At 36.1% G+C, this 15,970-nt stretch overlaps 1 protein-coding gene across 1 annotated transcript in view; it reads right to left on the bottom strand.

Annotated features, from left to right (window-relative positions):
* Positions 1-15,970, bottom strand: part of MYOF (myoferlin) — a 76,490-nt gene that overhangs the window by 23,475 nt on the left and 37,045 nt on the right. The window contains exons 17-28 of the mRNA XM_026094166.2: positions 15,836-15,874; positions 13,289-13,413; positions 12,656-12,772; positions 12,101-12,278; positions 11,356-11,480; positions 10,734-10,840; positions 8,340-8,532; positions 7,204-7,359; positions 6,041-6,172; positions 4,387-4,550; positions 2,191-2,305; positions 1,956-2,061 (exon numbers count right to left, since the gene is read on the bottom strand). Of these exons, the coding sequence (XP_025949951.2) occupies positions 1,956-2,061; positions 2,191-2,305; positions 4,387-4,550; positions 6,041-6,172; positions 7,204-7,359; positions 8,340-8,532; positions 10,734-10,840; positions 11,356-11,480; positions 12,101-12,278; positions 12,656-12,772; positions 13,289-13,413; positions 15,836-15,874 (1,557 nt within the window). The remainder of the gene's footprint in view (positions 1-1,955; positions 2,062-2,190; positions 2,306-4,386; positions 4,551-6,040; positions 6,173-7,203; positions 7,360-8,339; positions 8,533-10,733; positions 10,841-11,355; positions 11,481-12,100; positions 12,279-12,655; positions 12,773-13,288; positions 13,414-15,835; positions 15,875-15,970) is intronic.

Raw genomic sequence — 15,970 nt, 5'->3', positions numbered from 1 at the left:
ATAAGAAAAGCACAGGAAATAGTTACTTTAACTGCAAGGGATGAAGCTTTAGTCACAGAACACTATTTAGTATTGTGAACCCTAAATGCCCAATAGCCATGGAATAATTTTCTCAAACTGATAGTGTTTTATGATGAAATTATACATGACAGCAAAAATTTCAACATTATAACATATACATTTTAAGTTATTTTCTTTGCATTCTTCTTCCCCCCCCCCCCCCCAAATTTTAGGTATATTGTTATCACGTTTTCATACTTTATCAGAAGGATAACTCCTTACTTTAAGTAGGAGCGGAATGTCCTGTGTATTCCTGCAACTCCAGCACCTTGTCTTTTAAAGAGGACTAAGTATTTGAACTCAGATCATAAAATCAAAAGAACTGGTAAAACTGTTACTGTATTTTGGTTCTACATGTTAGAAAGCAGTTGCCAGGTATCTAGGGCTCAGACTTTTATTTAGACCGATTTCTTATTAAAATGTTACTGCAGACTCCTACCAGAGGTTCCACTTAAGACTGATATCAGTATTCTGTGGCATTAATAAAATCTCCTTTTTCCTACTTAGCCAGTTATTTCACTTATATTTTAAAGGCAATAACTGAGAGTTTTCAGCTGCTTTAGAGTGCATGCAAATTCATGATAGTTTTGCAGAATCCTGGGATTCACAGATACTCTTCTTCTACAGCCTTCCCCTTTGCTTTTATTATTCATTAGTATTTGAACCATCAAATACACGTCCCATAAATACTTTGCTAATTGGCTGCTTTTTCCAATTCCTTTATACCAATTACAGTCTTAAAAGGCTGTTTATATCAGAATCTCATAAACTTGTCAAGGTTTTAAATTAGGATAAGTAACAAGCATATAAAAGTCAAAACAACTCCAGGTCAGAAAATCCTAAGCACATACAGGGCCACCATTTTCCTGATCAGGCTAGTAGTACCTCTAATCTGGAAAACCCTGTCAGTGGCAGATGCTTCACAGACTTAGAAGTCTTCTTCATCTCAGTATTGCCTAATAAGCAGCTACGCAGTGTTAAGGTTACCATCCTGACCAGTCTTGCATGGCTGTTCTCCCCCACAAATTTAATATGATTACTCTGCTTTCAACAGTATACGGACTCCTCACGGACATGAGTGGTGTGCGACCAACACATATAGGTTCCTGAATTCCTTTGGTCCCCAGACCTCCTGATTCACCTCTTAGCACTGCTCAGTGCCTCCTCCCCTGGCTAGGGGCTCCTTGTTAAATTCCTGGATAGATCCGAGCCTGGCCTTGCCACAGACAGGTACAGTTACAGAGGCCTGATGTCTAACCTCAGCTTCTGACTTGCCTAAAAAACCCAACTACAGCTTCTAATGCACAGCTGACAGGTCTGATTCTAACCATTGGACTGTACTACTACTTGACTTCAGAAAAATGTTTTGGAAACTTCTTTCAAACAAGGAAGGGTTCTATTTCCAAGTACACTGTTTATTTATACAATATTTCCCAACTGGAAATGCTCTTGTTAGTAGCTTATTTACATGAGCCATTTTATTTTTTTTTAATTTGTTGAAGCATTTGGCTCAAAGATGTTGTCCTCTGCTGCAGTCAAGGCCAACATACATCATTTTAGATTATGTGATTGTCTCTGTAGTAGGCACTTCAAATGCATTTATTACATGTACTGTGCAAAATACTGGTCCCTTTTGATCTGAGGAAGGCAAAATGAGAATTGGTGGAACAATGAGTAAAATGGGAATAGAAACAAATGCAGACAGTGAACATTTACTCAGTGTCATTTTATCTGATTCCCTGAGCAACTGCTACCTAAATGTTTCCTAGATGTTCCCCCACAGGGCAACCACGATCATGCTCAGGACACAGCGACAGTCTTGGAAGGCATCCTTCTTCTGTTCAGACTATGAGAGATTGTCCTAAAATAATCAGGACATAAACAATAAATCTTACCATGCTCATCCACTGCTCTATTTAAATCAGATTTCCAAGCATCATCTTCCCACATCCATCCAAGAGGACACGTAAACTCACGTGGAGGTGGAGCTTTTTCTCCATTCTTTTACGTGGGGAAAAAAGGACAGGTCTGTGCATTAACAGATGAAACACATTGTGCAGCAAATCCCAGAGCTCCTTCTCTTAAATCTTTTTTTTTCTCCCCAGTGAAAAATATTAATAATAGTCTCACCACGTCTGTGTAACTCTCTTCAGCTGCTTTCCATTCCCCTCCAGGATAACGACTCTCATTTTCATACACTTCATCAGTAAACTCAGTGTGACCAGCATCGGCTTCAGTCAACAAACTGCAAAGAAAATACAATACTAAACTAAAAGTATTCTAGTAAGCTACAGAGAATATAGAAGCAGTGTTCAGAGTGTGCACACGTGCTGAAGTCTGTACTGTACTGTGGAGTTCCATTTACCCACAGAATACAGCACAGACCTCATCTGTATGAGACATATTTTCCTAGAATGTCTTACAAATGGCAACAAGTCCAATAGTAGTAGCAATAGGAGAAACATTACTGATAAGAATAGTAATTAGCAGGACTGTTTTCACTGCTGGTCTGCTTTGAACACTTTCTCACAGAAAAAGAAAACACATCATATATTCAAATGTAAGAAAAAAAACAGACTGCGCACGACAGAGCTATATGCAGCTCTAATTTTTATATGTCCAGGTATGCACTGAAATTTGGCAACATTGTTAATTTTGTCCCATTTCTGCTATTGACAAGGCAAGTAATAATTTGGCTAATATTTTTCTAACTTGCAAGTAAAATAAATACGATAACAAATTAATTCAGACAAAATAAATTTCACTAGCCTTAATTTCCAGTTTTGATTAACAGAATTTCAGAAAGTACTAAAATATGTTCTAAAATGCCATCTGCTGGTCAAATAAAGCCATGCAGATTATTTTCCGTTAAAACAGGTATGAGTTATAAACATATTCATGCACTTTAACAGCATGTTCTTTCCGTTTTCTGAGAAAATGTCACCATGTATGTCACTGTTTCTCTTCCAATCAGACTATTCATTGAAATGATATGAAAATAAATCCATCCATTCATACTTGCAAATTGACAGATTTTAAAATAGATCATGTAGCATTTTCCTGCACAGCATTTCTATAGCAACAGTCCTGTATTTTTCTTACCATCAGAACATGGGAATTAAAAACATAGACTGTTGGCCTCAGTGAATTCAGTGGAGCTAAGGGTTTTGTCACTGGCGCAAGCCAATGACAGCTGAAAACATACCATTCTGTGAACGTGCACAGTTATTTGGTTACAAAATCTGCATTGGTTCAGACTGAATCTGGAAAATGTTTGCACCTTGTACTTCTAAGCAAGTGAAATCCCAGTAATTTCAGTTCTGAATTCAGACTGTCATTTCTCATTACATTTTCTTCAGCAATAAATCCAAACTGTTCTCTCTCTCCTACCCAACTGCTGCCAGACCAGCTCCCTTGTTTACGCCCATTTGCTCTAAGCCACATTTCTGAAATCTCACGTGCATGTGCACCCCGCCCTCTGCCCCCCCCCCCCCTCAAATTCTGGTTTTCATTTCTTAAACAAATCATTTAGCTGACCTGGTGTAAAGCATGGCACCACAAAGAGCTGAACTGGTACAACTGGGGAGCTGAAACCTCTGACAGAGCAAGACTGAAGCCAGCTGGAGCTGGGGGAGGACTGGGACCTCCTGAACTGCATCTGCCAGGGAAGAGGGAGTCACAGGGAACCACAGCCTTGGGCTCTGAAAACAACCCCCGCCTGAAGTCACCCTGAGAAATAACCTGTGACAGTTGTTTAATGAGGGCCACAGACCTTCTCAACATGTAGAGCAATGAACATAAAAAATAATCCACTGTACCCAAACAACCACGCAAACACTGTAATAGTGTTGATATGATATGAACTGCAGATTTGTACTGGACCTCAGGGATAAGCTTCTATCTGAGGAAGATCTACCTAAGGCTCTTGTCTGAAACCATCACAGCAGAATATGAGACTCTCACACAAGTGATGCTCAAAGTAGCTTTCTAAGAAAGGAAAAATAATACTATTGCTATTTTAGAGATGAGGCACTGAGTCACAGTGAATATAAGCATTATGCCTATCACCACATGGGCAGTTTTAAAACATAACCTGCTTCCTAGAAAATGGATGCATTCCTTCTATCTATGTTGCAATTTTACCTTTTATAGAAAGTTATATTGGAGTTATTAAGTAGCTTGAACTACTGATTGACTTTTGCTGTCCTGTAAAAGTTCACTTTAAAATATTTGTCTTAGCCAAGAAAACAAAGAGAGGAGCTTTCCCTCTACATTCTGAGATTGGATTCATTTATTCTACTTCCATAGAAATAAAAAAAATCCAACCTTCTTTCAGGATCAACCGTCCATTCTCCTTCCCACTCCCAACCCTTTGGAGGCAGAAAGTACTCTCTTTTCAGTTTGATTTTTCCTGTGACGTCAGAAAACTTGTGGCGGCCGACAAGTCCTGAGGTGCCCCACTTCCCAAAAAGAAGAGCCTGATTTTCATACTGTTTGAGAAGGAAGAATAAAACAGTGCTTTAGACCAATTAAAAGCTTGTAGGGGGAAAAATAAGATTTATGTAATTGTTACATTTGAAATACTCTACTATATATTTCCTTTCTCTAAGCTTAAATGTCTTACCATACTCCCTTCCCTTCCCATGTTACTCCACAATGTCATTGTTCCTCAGCTGCTTTCTTTCATCTCCTATGCTGTCTGGTAAACAATGACTCCACTGCTACTCTGCACCGTCTCCTCAGTTTAATGCCTCCCTACTTCTACAGTCAAATTTCCTCCTGATTAAAGCTCTGGTAAATAAAAATCCATTAAACTATTGTAAACAAGAGTTTCTTCTGTTCCCTAAACGCATGATCTTCTTATTCTTGTCTATCTCAAATTGCCTTTTTACAATCTTTTCTTCTGTAGCATGTAAAACGGAACTATAGGCTTAACCTGGAAGCTACCAGGGGCACAATTCTGATGTCAGCCCAGTTTATATCAGTATTATTTCCCCTTATGCTAAGGGGATTATCCCTAGTTTATGATGGTCTTAACTTTTCTTCTCTGTTCTATTCCTTATTCCTATCGAGTTGGACTGTTGTATAAAGAGGGAAAACATGAGATATTCCATAGTCTCTTAAACTGTATACTTAAGAAAAAATGGCTTTGAACATCCGTTGACTATTTTAAATGATTTAAAAATCATTTAAAATAGTCAACGGATGTTCAAAGCACTACTGAATATTTAACCACAGGTGCAATGGCGACACAAGCCCCTGTAAAAATGTCTTGGGTCATTAGCTGTTACACTGATACTGGATTATATGTGCCATTATTATGTGTGCGTTATATGTGCATTTGGTGATGGGGGCATGTAAAAGGTGCCTGCAGTTTTTCATTATCATGAGAATAAAAGGACTCTTGGGATTAGACTAAATCTCTGTTTTAGCATGCTTTTGGACTATTTCAAGTATTTTTAATCAATTTTTGTTAACCCTTATCATATGTTATCGTATAGCTTTTTGTCAGCGGAATCTACTGGTTCTGACCAGTTTTTCTGTGGCAGTTAAGTTTCGGTAAATTTTTCTACTCCTATAAAAGAGCCATTATTAAACAAAACTAGTTGTACCCATGTATCATTGTAGACGAGTGAAGAAGCAATTAAAATAAAACAGTTCTTCACATGCCAAAACATAATGGTCCCAATCTTAATTACAGCAATAAAAATCTAAAGTAAATGCCTTGAAATCACTGGAGTTATCCAGATTTTTACTTGACTAACCAGTTCAGAACCTGGTCTGCCGATGTCCATCTGGTAGGCACAATGGACTTGATCATTAATTGCCTTGAATGTGGTCTACTTGTTTCAACATAGAGTACAGTAAGCACTACCCTACCTTCTGCCAGGCACGCAAAAAATTTCAGAACAGCTCCAATTTCAGTCAATTCCTAAAATGCACATCCAAGCTTAAGGTAAGGAAGTAATAACGGACATACCATTTCTGCAAAAACACTGAATGTTCCCTCTGCAAAGCTATTGAACTTCTTTTCAACTGCACTCAGCCCAAGCCAAATGTTAATTCGCAACTCCACAGGCATTTTGCTATCTCTCGTCTTGTCCTGTGGGTACTGGAACATACAAACAACAGGAATATACAAACAAAAAAGTATTTTGTTATGTTATACACGTATTGTAGCTTCTGGTAAAATACATATAATAACATAGAGATAAGGGAAATAATACATGGCTTATTTATATATTCTTGCATTTTCTCAAAAGCCAGTAACAGCATAGTTCAGGAAGGAAACATTCTTTAAATGGTACCTGCCTGGAACATGTGAAAAACACACACAGTAACAATAGCATTATCCCTCTTCCTGTATATCCTCTCCCAAGTTTTATCCAGTAATGGGTTTGCAACTATGACAAAAACTTAAAATTTCAGTATTGATGTTACTGTATCTTGTCAGGAGAGTCTGAAAATGCATATGTTAGTCAGAATGTGTCACTAAACTAAGAAGCAATGCCTGATAATATATGCCCAATAAAAGGGCCTGCATAAAAATGTTAAGATAACAGCTTATCTGCACGGAGTCATTAATCTTTGTAAGTACTATTATATTGACAAACTGGGTAAATGCTATGTTCTACACTCTGATTGCCTTTTTCTGGTTACCACTTAAAAAAACAATATAAACTTAACTGGAGAAAGGCACTCTCATTCAAGAGTAAAACTCAATGCAGAGAGACATACTAGGGAACTCCTGCATGTAGATGCACCCTGTATTACATGCAGAAAAACATCTAAAACTTTGAATAGGTTTCTGGAACTTCTCTGAATTATTCTAATTCTTCCCTCTTAAAGTTTCCATTCACATCTATCCCCAAAACAGCAATGCCAATAACATTATAAGAGCCAAATTGCAATTCTGAGCTCTTTCAAAAAAGCCTGAAGGTTAGGGATGCTCATTCTAACTCTTACTTATAATGAGACTTACATTATAATTTCTGTGATATTTTGGAGTAACTAGTGCAGTTGGCTTTTATTCTATTCTGAGTTTTGACACCCTGTTCAGACTTTGCTTGCATGCCACATGCTCACGTCAGAAGGCATCTCAGTTTAGGGAGTTACAGTTGCATGATGATATTATTACAGTACCTTTAAAAAGATTGTTTGGGTTTTTCCACAGTATTTACCAGATGATTCAGGGCTTGTGGTGGAATACAGCACTTGGTGTGCAGGAACACGAGCATAAGCCAGCCTCTTCTCCCCTCGGATCATCCATATGATCACATCAGGCATGCTGTTTTGTGGCTGTGGATTTTTAGTGAGACAAAAAAGTTAAAACCAGTAATTAACAGAATGTTAATCTAATCTAATGCTTAGAAAACAGAAACATTAATCAGGAACATTAAAGGACTTATCACTTAGGATTAATAATAAAAATGAATTTTTGATAAATGGAGGAAAATGTTTTACTTTGCAAGTAATACAATATATAGTTCTGAAACAAAAATTACAGATACCATTACACTTGTTGGAAAGTTTTGTAAGTCTTATAAAAAGATCTGGTTCCTACATCTTTGGCAAATTTTCTAGAAATGTTTTGAATCTCATTTCATTTACAGTGACTGTAGTGACTGCACATTATGGGTAAATAATCATAAGGCTTTTAGCAGAAGATAGAAACAGCCTACTAGCTTTTTGTGGATCTGTGCAAGCTGCAAGTCTTCCAACTGAACTGCCATTTTTTTAATCTGTAATTTTTCAAAACAAGAGTAACAAAGGAAAGATAAAAACTTCTACAATGTTGTGAAAACTAACTGCAAGAAAGACTAACCCAGATGAAAAATTAAGACATTGCTGAAAATTAAAAACAAAAACAAAAAAAACCCAGAAAATTATATACATCTAACTCTGTTACAAGTTGATTTCTATGGCTGATTGGGCACAGAAGTACTAGATACATCCTGCATTCCCTGCACCAGGAAGGTGACTTGTAGTTCTGGAAAAAAATAAAGGACAAAATACTGCTGTTCGAACAGATTACAGTACATTCTATGAACCGCAGAGTAATTATCTCCCAATCTAAACTCTCTTTAAAGTCAGCTACAAAATAAAACACTGTATTGATATAAATCCTAAGCATATTTACAGAGAGGAACATGCTTACTTTCACAGCATGTAAAATTACTAAAAAGAGTGGTATTGCTTGATCAGCAGTGGACAGTACACCAATTTGCTAGGCAGGTATTTCTAAACCAGCTGATTCATTGGCATTGAGTAGTACAAACCTCGTCACTCAGTTGCAGTAATTTATCCAACCAATCCTCGATTTCAGTCAGAGTAGCTTTCACATCAGTAGCTTCATTTCTCATCCTTGTTGCTGCTTCACCAATCTGTTTGAGAGACTTGAGGCGCAGTTTTTCTATCTGAGTGTCAAGGACTGTAATATTAGATTTGCCTTCTATGAGGGGAAATGGTTTACTGAAAAGAAAGTATTTACTATGGTTAGAAAACTAAGTGGATATTATTTAGCCACATACTAAATGCTGACACACATACAATGGCAACAGATTAAGTGCTATTATTTGTTGTGATCTAAATCCACCAGAATAGTGCTATAGCATCTATTCCTACATAGATTTCCAACAAAGTGGTTACAATAAGCAAGGGCAAGGCTATGCTTATATAAGAAGCACCAGTATAAAATTGCTTGAGGTGTATGCTAGAATGTAATTGCTACTAACCAAACCAAGCAAAATCCATTTTCCTGTATTCAGATTAGAAAGCTATTGTCTCAGAACGTACACTTCCAGAAGATGAAACTTCTGCTTTCAGGCCAATGTTATGTTCCTTTCTTTCACTGCAAACTAGCTTGTCAGAAACTCACCATACAGAACACAGCTTGTATCTATGACGAGAGCTATCCAACCCTCTGGCATCAAAACATGGAAAAACTCTTAAAGAAATCTGTGACTCACCAGAACTTGGCAAGTCACCAGAGGGCAGAGTAACTATTCAGCAGAACCAAGAAATACAGAAAAGCATTGCAGTAGAGTCCAGGGAAAAATGTGGATTTTTGAGTTGTTAGGGGTTTAAGGAAAAGACAGCTTTTTGGAGACCACTGGCTGTATTCCTTTAACAGAGTTTATTAAGAGGTCCTTAATAAGTTATTGGAAAAAAAATTCAAACATTTTCCAGAGACACTGCCAAGTTCGAAAACCCTGACTCTTCTCTCATTTTTTTCTTTTTCTTTTTAAATCACAAGCCATGTACTTCTGGCAGTTCTGATTTTGCAAAACCTTAATACTCACTGTTGACCATACTCAGTTCTACTAATCTGAATGTAACTGCTGCCCTGGGTACAAGTATTTAGACTTGATTCAAATGTAACAGATCAGAACTTCCAGAAAGTTGTCACATTTTATGTTTAAATGGAGCACTTAAGCCTCTCTTAAACTTCTAGCCATTTAAAATTTTATATAGCAAGGAAAATCATTCAGTGAATTCAATGCAGGGAATTATGTTTTTGACACAGGTGTCATGAGTTTCCTGAAAAGGCCATAGAGAGCATTGTATCCTACAGGACATATTCATACATGTGGTGTAAAATGTCTAGAACAACAGGAAGCTAATCTGGTTGATATATCTAAGTGCTACTGCTCCATAATTGTTAAGTGATAAAATACTTAATAAAATAATGGAACGAATGAAAAAACAGCACAGATGTGTGTCAGAGGATGGCCTGATATAACTGATAGAAAGCCTAAAGTTCCTACACTATATAGATGGTTCCATGTGACAACAATTTGCCCTTCACATTTTCGTGTCCTAACATATGATAGTTCGTTCGTTCTTTTTTTCTTTCTGCTGTGTTCCTGACAGTAACAGATACTTAAGTTACCAGTTTATATTTTGGCATAAGCTTTCTATCATTTAATTTTTTGCTAGTATATACTGATCTGCATTGTGTTCACTTTCCTATTAGCTCTACAACTTGATGAAGTTGTTCTCTCCTTTTATGTTTTGTTATTTCTTCTAATGGATAATAACAGTTTTCTCTTGTTTTTCTCTTACCCTTCCCTTTTCCTGTGTTGTTTCATCATCCACTTCTTTAATGTTTTTCAAGCTTTCAAGCTTCTCCTCCCACCTCAATCTCTCCTTCTGTTACAGCCTCTTTCTTGTCCAGTTCCTTCCTCCCTATTCAGAATTTATTCTCCTTCAGTATCTTGAGTGCTGACTCCTACCGCCTTCTCTGAACACTCCCCTGCATACAGACATGCAGACTAAAGGGTCACTAAAACAAATGTCATCTTTATGGCCCTAGCTCTAAACAGCTTACTGAGGAATTACAGAGAAGCTAAGATGGCGGAAAAGCAGGAGAGATCCAAAAAACTTGAAATTTTCAGAACAGTTCTGTCCCAGATTTTCTCAAAAGAGATGCTGTGTTATTGCTGTCAGTGACTAAAATAAAGCTGAATTATAAAGCCAGACAGATGACTTCATGGTAATTTCCATGCTGTCCTATTGCTTTCAGAGACTTGGAACTCCACTTCTCAGGTCTGCTCATACGGGTAGTCAGTTTTATGGTTCTTAGAATTTGTTTTCTGGCTTAGTTAAGGCAACAGAGAAGATCCTGAGCAGGTCTAGAATGATAAGGTAAGAGATAAAAAAGGCATTTTTACCTTATGTCTTCTGTAAGTTCATCAATCAGCTTCAACCACATCTCGGCTAATCGGTTTTCAGAAATTTTGGCCTGCATTCCTGATTTTAAGGTGGCTATGTTGTATTGCTGAGGAATTTAAAATAAAAGGATTTGTACTTCTAAACTTTCGCTGTGGCATTATGGTCAGTACAAATTTCAAGATTCTACTTAATCTTATTTGTATGTATACATATGTTTATATATACAAAAACCAAATCAACAAAGACTCGGATGTTCATACTTCACTCCTATTTAACTGGGCTCCTCCTAGATTCCGTCTCGCTGTGTTCAGTAATACAATAATTGCACATAACTTCCAAATCAGATACAGTGCTACGAACTTAACAAGCCCCTAGCCAACACGGAGGACTCTTCCTGTGGGAATTCCCTGCAGATTCAAGTATGAACGTGTTGGGCCTTGCCAGAATACACATCTATGATTAGCAGTGCCATTCCTCACACTGATCTGTGTTTATTTTGAATAGAACCAAAGCAAGCATCAGAATCCAGTTCCATTATTTGCTCAAAATGTCACTTTCCATTACACCTCTAAATTAAAAAAAAAAAAGATAACAAGCAAAAGAAGGCTCTAGACAACTTACCAGTCTTTCAGTCATGTTTAGGATTATGTTCACAGGGTCTAGTCTATGACTTATATCCTCCCAAAAGGAAGTCAGTGTTACAACTGGCTTTGTGTTCGCCCACGGCAAGTAGTAATAACAATTACCTGGTGTGAGACATTCCTTATATTAGAGCTAGAATTCACGGCAGGCATACATACTCTATACTGCACAAGTAGGTATATTTACTTCATTTATGTACAACAATTCATGAAGAAGACACAGCTAGCCCAAACTTATCAAAGGATTTGTATTTTTCAGGCACGGTGTCTCTTGGATGGCAAGCTTTTACCTCAAATTGCTTCAAAATCCAATAGCTTTTTTTTTTTAAAAAAAAAATTATGTGTTAACATTTTCATTATTCTCTCGAATAATTTATCGATGTAGATAACACATTAACATAAGCATTTCTGTGAAATAAAATGTTCCAGAGTAAAACCAGATTATTTCATTTAATATACAGAAAAAAAGAGAACTTGAAGTTTGTGTGTGCATAATCAACAGGCTCGATGAATTCTGTGAAAATTGCTTTAATAACCTCGGTAGCCTTTAGAGCATGACTTACATAAATATAACACCGCATCAACAGCTGACAAGAGCCACGTTATTTTCTGTTACATTTCCAGTAATTTTCAGTGGTGTTATGCCTGTCATTCTAAAACAAATATCCTGCACTTCCAAAAGAGAATATTACATGATTTTAGCCCCATAGCAGCAGCATCCTTACCATCAAATACAGCACGACTGTACTGAGTTGTTGAGGCCAAAGGCTTACAGGTGGTATCAAACTTGTTGCCATAGTTACCAATGCTAACTTCAAACTGGATGGGCTCACCAGTGTCTTGCAGCATGGTAGCAGAATGAAACACAGCAGCCAGGCTGAACTTCCGTCTGCGCTGGTATTTCTACAACAAGAACCTTTTCAGTTTATTTAAATACTTGTAACACAGTATCCATAATTTTAGAAAACAGCAGTAATTTCTCAATGGAAATAATAATTTTAATATTTTTACTAATTTCTTTGAGATGCAAGCAAAAAAATATGAGGAATATATATATATTCATGTGTATAATAAATTACTGTATTTGATAATATGAAAGTATCTGTAATATTTCATGCTACCAGGGTATGACATTTTTGCAGCCTCACCACCAATAACTAGATCTTTTAACTGTAAGATTCAACTCAATTATTTCGATTTAGTAAGTCAGGTCATTCTCCAAAAACAACCAAACCAAGCACATCTCCATTACTGACAGTGACAGTAAAGCAGGGATTTACCTCCACAACCAGCACGTCATCACTAGGAATCACCTCTAACTTCTTATTAACAGGCTTGCCTTCAAGTACTGTAGACAGTTCAACCAGAATTCTCCCTCTATAAGCAACTCCTTCTCCCTGAAAAAACAAATCACACATTCAGTCCAATTTAGTATCTTTTGAAGAAAGTAACATACTCTTTCTTTGGCTGCACATGCTTCTGACTCCACTGAAGTCTTCTCAAAACTTCTGTGGAAGCGTGTATCAACATATTTCACCATATTTTGAAATATATTTATGAAGCATATTTCAACAACTGAAAAACAGTGATCGGCGTTAATACTAGAATTCAAAAAATTATATATACTTAAGAAAAAAGGGAAATAGGCAGTCCAAATGCATGCAAAGATGCAAATAGAGAAAGTCACCAAAATATTTCTGCTCATTCAAAAATGCATTTAAAAAGCAAACAGATAAAAGAAAATGTTGTCATGTTTTCTTATTAGTCGTAAGCTATTATTCAAAAAACAGTACCAAAAGCAGTTTAGTATGAAACAAATAAATAGGAAAAATGAATTAATTTGATTAAATTAATTGATTAAAAATAATTGGGTTCACTCTTTTTATTAAAAATAATGAAAAGAGGACACTGACCTTTCCAAGGTTTAATTCATCATATGGGTCTGGGAATCCGGTGTATTCTCTTGGACTTCCATAAAAGTTTAGGTAACATGGCCCAAACGTTGGTAAAAAACCTACTTCCGTTTCCCCTGTGTTTGCTAACAGGAAAACATTCCCATCAGAACCTCATCAATTATCATTCAGAGCCAAAAAAACAAGGAACATTACTAATAGCTAATATCTAACATTTATTCTACTGGGTTTACATGTAAAGTAAGAACACCTTATTCTCTGGGTATGCCACATGAATGAATAAGTAATTATACCAGTGACTATATTTGTTTCTAATCTTCTTCTTCACTGTAAAATACTTACTAGATACTACTTCATGCAGTAAAAAAACCCACAGAATAAACAGAACTTCTACCCCCATCCAAATATCAGACACAACATTTACATGCACTTAAATGCACAGGCTAGTGTTATTCTAGCTAAACAGCTACAATAAAGATGCACACAGTAGCTGGAAAAGCTAGTGTTCAGCCTTGTTAAGCCTGCTGCTTCTAATTTTTAGGTTTTTTTCCTGCAGTTATACTTCGGGATAAAACATGAAGACTACTGCAGACTCTAACTGTAACTGCTACAGTGCGTTGGCAGTTTCTAACAAACTCCTTTTTCAGTAAGCTAAAATTCATGCAAGATTGGAAGTCTGCAAGCTTGGCTAATTCTCAGTTAATTCTGATGAAAATATGATACTATTTTTACTCCACAACTAAAAACTTACAATTTGCCAATGTCTTAACTAGTCCAGCTAAAAAAATTAATAAGAAAGACTTATATTTTTGTCTGTTTTTATATCTGAGCTAGGAAATTGCCTGCCAAACCTACATTTTAGGATATCTAAGAACTTCAAAAGATATTTCCATTTTTGAATGATGTTCTATTTTAAGTACAAACATGCATATATAGAATCCTTAGTTATAGTATTATTTTCTTTTGCTTTTGTATACATGCCTTGCAAGTTTATTAGACTAAATGAGATTCTAATGAAAATGACTAAAAAGAAACAGCTCTTTTAGAGCTAATTAAAATCTAGGCTTAAGGGCAAGTTACTTGTACTTTTAGTAACAATCATACATGCTCTAAAATGATGCCAAGGCTATTGTTTTATAAGCATTATGAGTAGTGCAAAGGGAATCAGAACAAGGTAAGCAACACAAGAAGAAAAAAGGTGGCATAACTGTGAGCCAACAGAAAAGATTCTGAATTCTTTTTCTTGCTGTACCCTAGCTTTCGCCTTTGATCAAATGATCCTGGTGTAAGAGAGATCAGAATCAGGTTCTGTACCTTGCACTCACTGAGGACAATCTGCAGCACAAAGAAGGATGCCTTTACCACAGAAAAGGATGGTTGAGATAGGAAAGTGAAAATACATGGGCAAACCTCGTACGATTTTACCACAGTGACTACCGAGTGATACATATAGATAATAAAAATGAATGTTTTATCTTGATGTAATTTCCTGTCAACACAAATAAAATTGTTTCATATCTGCAAAATATAAAATAAAGATTTGTAGTTCTCTGTCTTAGGCTTTGATCCTTTCTTATCAATTTTTTCTTAAAAATCTGAATTGGAACCAGATCAAAATTTGAATCAAAAGGGATTCAGACTGTTGTTGGGATACCATACACATTTTTTTTTAAATTCTAACACTGAACTGCTCTTATTACATCTAAATACAGACTAGATTTAAGGTACAGATCTGTGTTGAATTAGTATGTTCACTACTTGCTGACAGAAATTAATCAAAAGTGTAAATGTTAAAAAAAAAAATCCTCCCAAAGCTATCATTGAAAGAAGACTGTTCATATTTAAATTGCTTACATTTAAATTTCCATTGTTAGTACTTGAAAAAACACATTGCTATGTATTCAGCAACCACATATTGCTGAAAGTGATTCTGAAAAATTATTTCAGCCTTTAACTTAGTATTACTTTACTAAGAAAGTAAGATAGTAAAAAAGTATTTGGGTGGATGAATAGGTTACCTTTCAACTGCACTCCAATCATATTTATTTCTCACTACATAAATGTTCACCATAAAAATTGTCAAAAACAGATTTCAATCCTGATAGTTTTTTAAAAAGCCACCTCTCCAGGTTTTAACAGAATCAGATTTCATTTTTCAGAATTTATTTATACAGCTAGTTAAGCATAAGCAAAACAGCCACTAATTATGTTAGGCGATTATTTACTTCTACAGAGCTCTGCAGCAGCACACACAGTTGTGATCTCATAGCTAAGTTAAAAATCGCAAGCCACTGTTAGAGCGCTTAACAGCTGAAGCAACTGCATGCTCAATGCTAAGACACAGCCTGAAGCACCAAACAGAAATATTTTCAAAGCAGTTCCAGTGCCAAAACTGTTTTATACAGTCAGTCATGTTTAATACTCCTTAATCATAATGGTACAGTTTTTCAAGCATTTTTTTTAAGGTTTTAAGATAATGGGTTTTCTTAGATAATTTTTCTGTTTGGGCAATGGAAAGCAAAATCAGTAACAAATCAAGATGTAAACCTTCATATGATGAAGCCCCAGCTCCCGAAGATGAAAATTCTATATTATGAAAAGAGAAGACGTTACATGACAAGAAAAAATAGCATTTTAAAAACAAATACATCAAAGAGCAATTTGCTTTAAAAATAAAGTTGA

Source organism: Dromaius novaehollandiae, chromosome 6 (genome assembly GCF_036370855.1).
Source record: "Dromaius novaehollandiae isolate bDroNov1 chromosome 6, bDroNov1.hap1, whole genome shotgun sequence".
In the NCBI taxonomy this organism is placed as follows: domain Eukaryota; kingdom Metazoa; phylum Chordata; class Aves; order Casuariiformes; family Dromaiidae; genus Dromaius; species Dromaius novaehollandiae.
The sequence above is the reverse complement of the archived record's forward strand: the minus strand, read 5'-3'. Positions and strand labels throughout refer to the sequence as shown.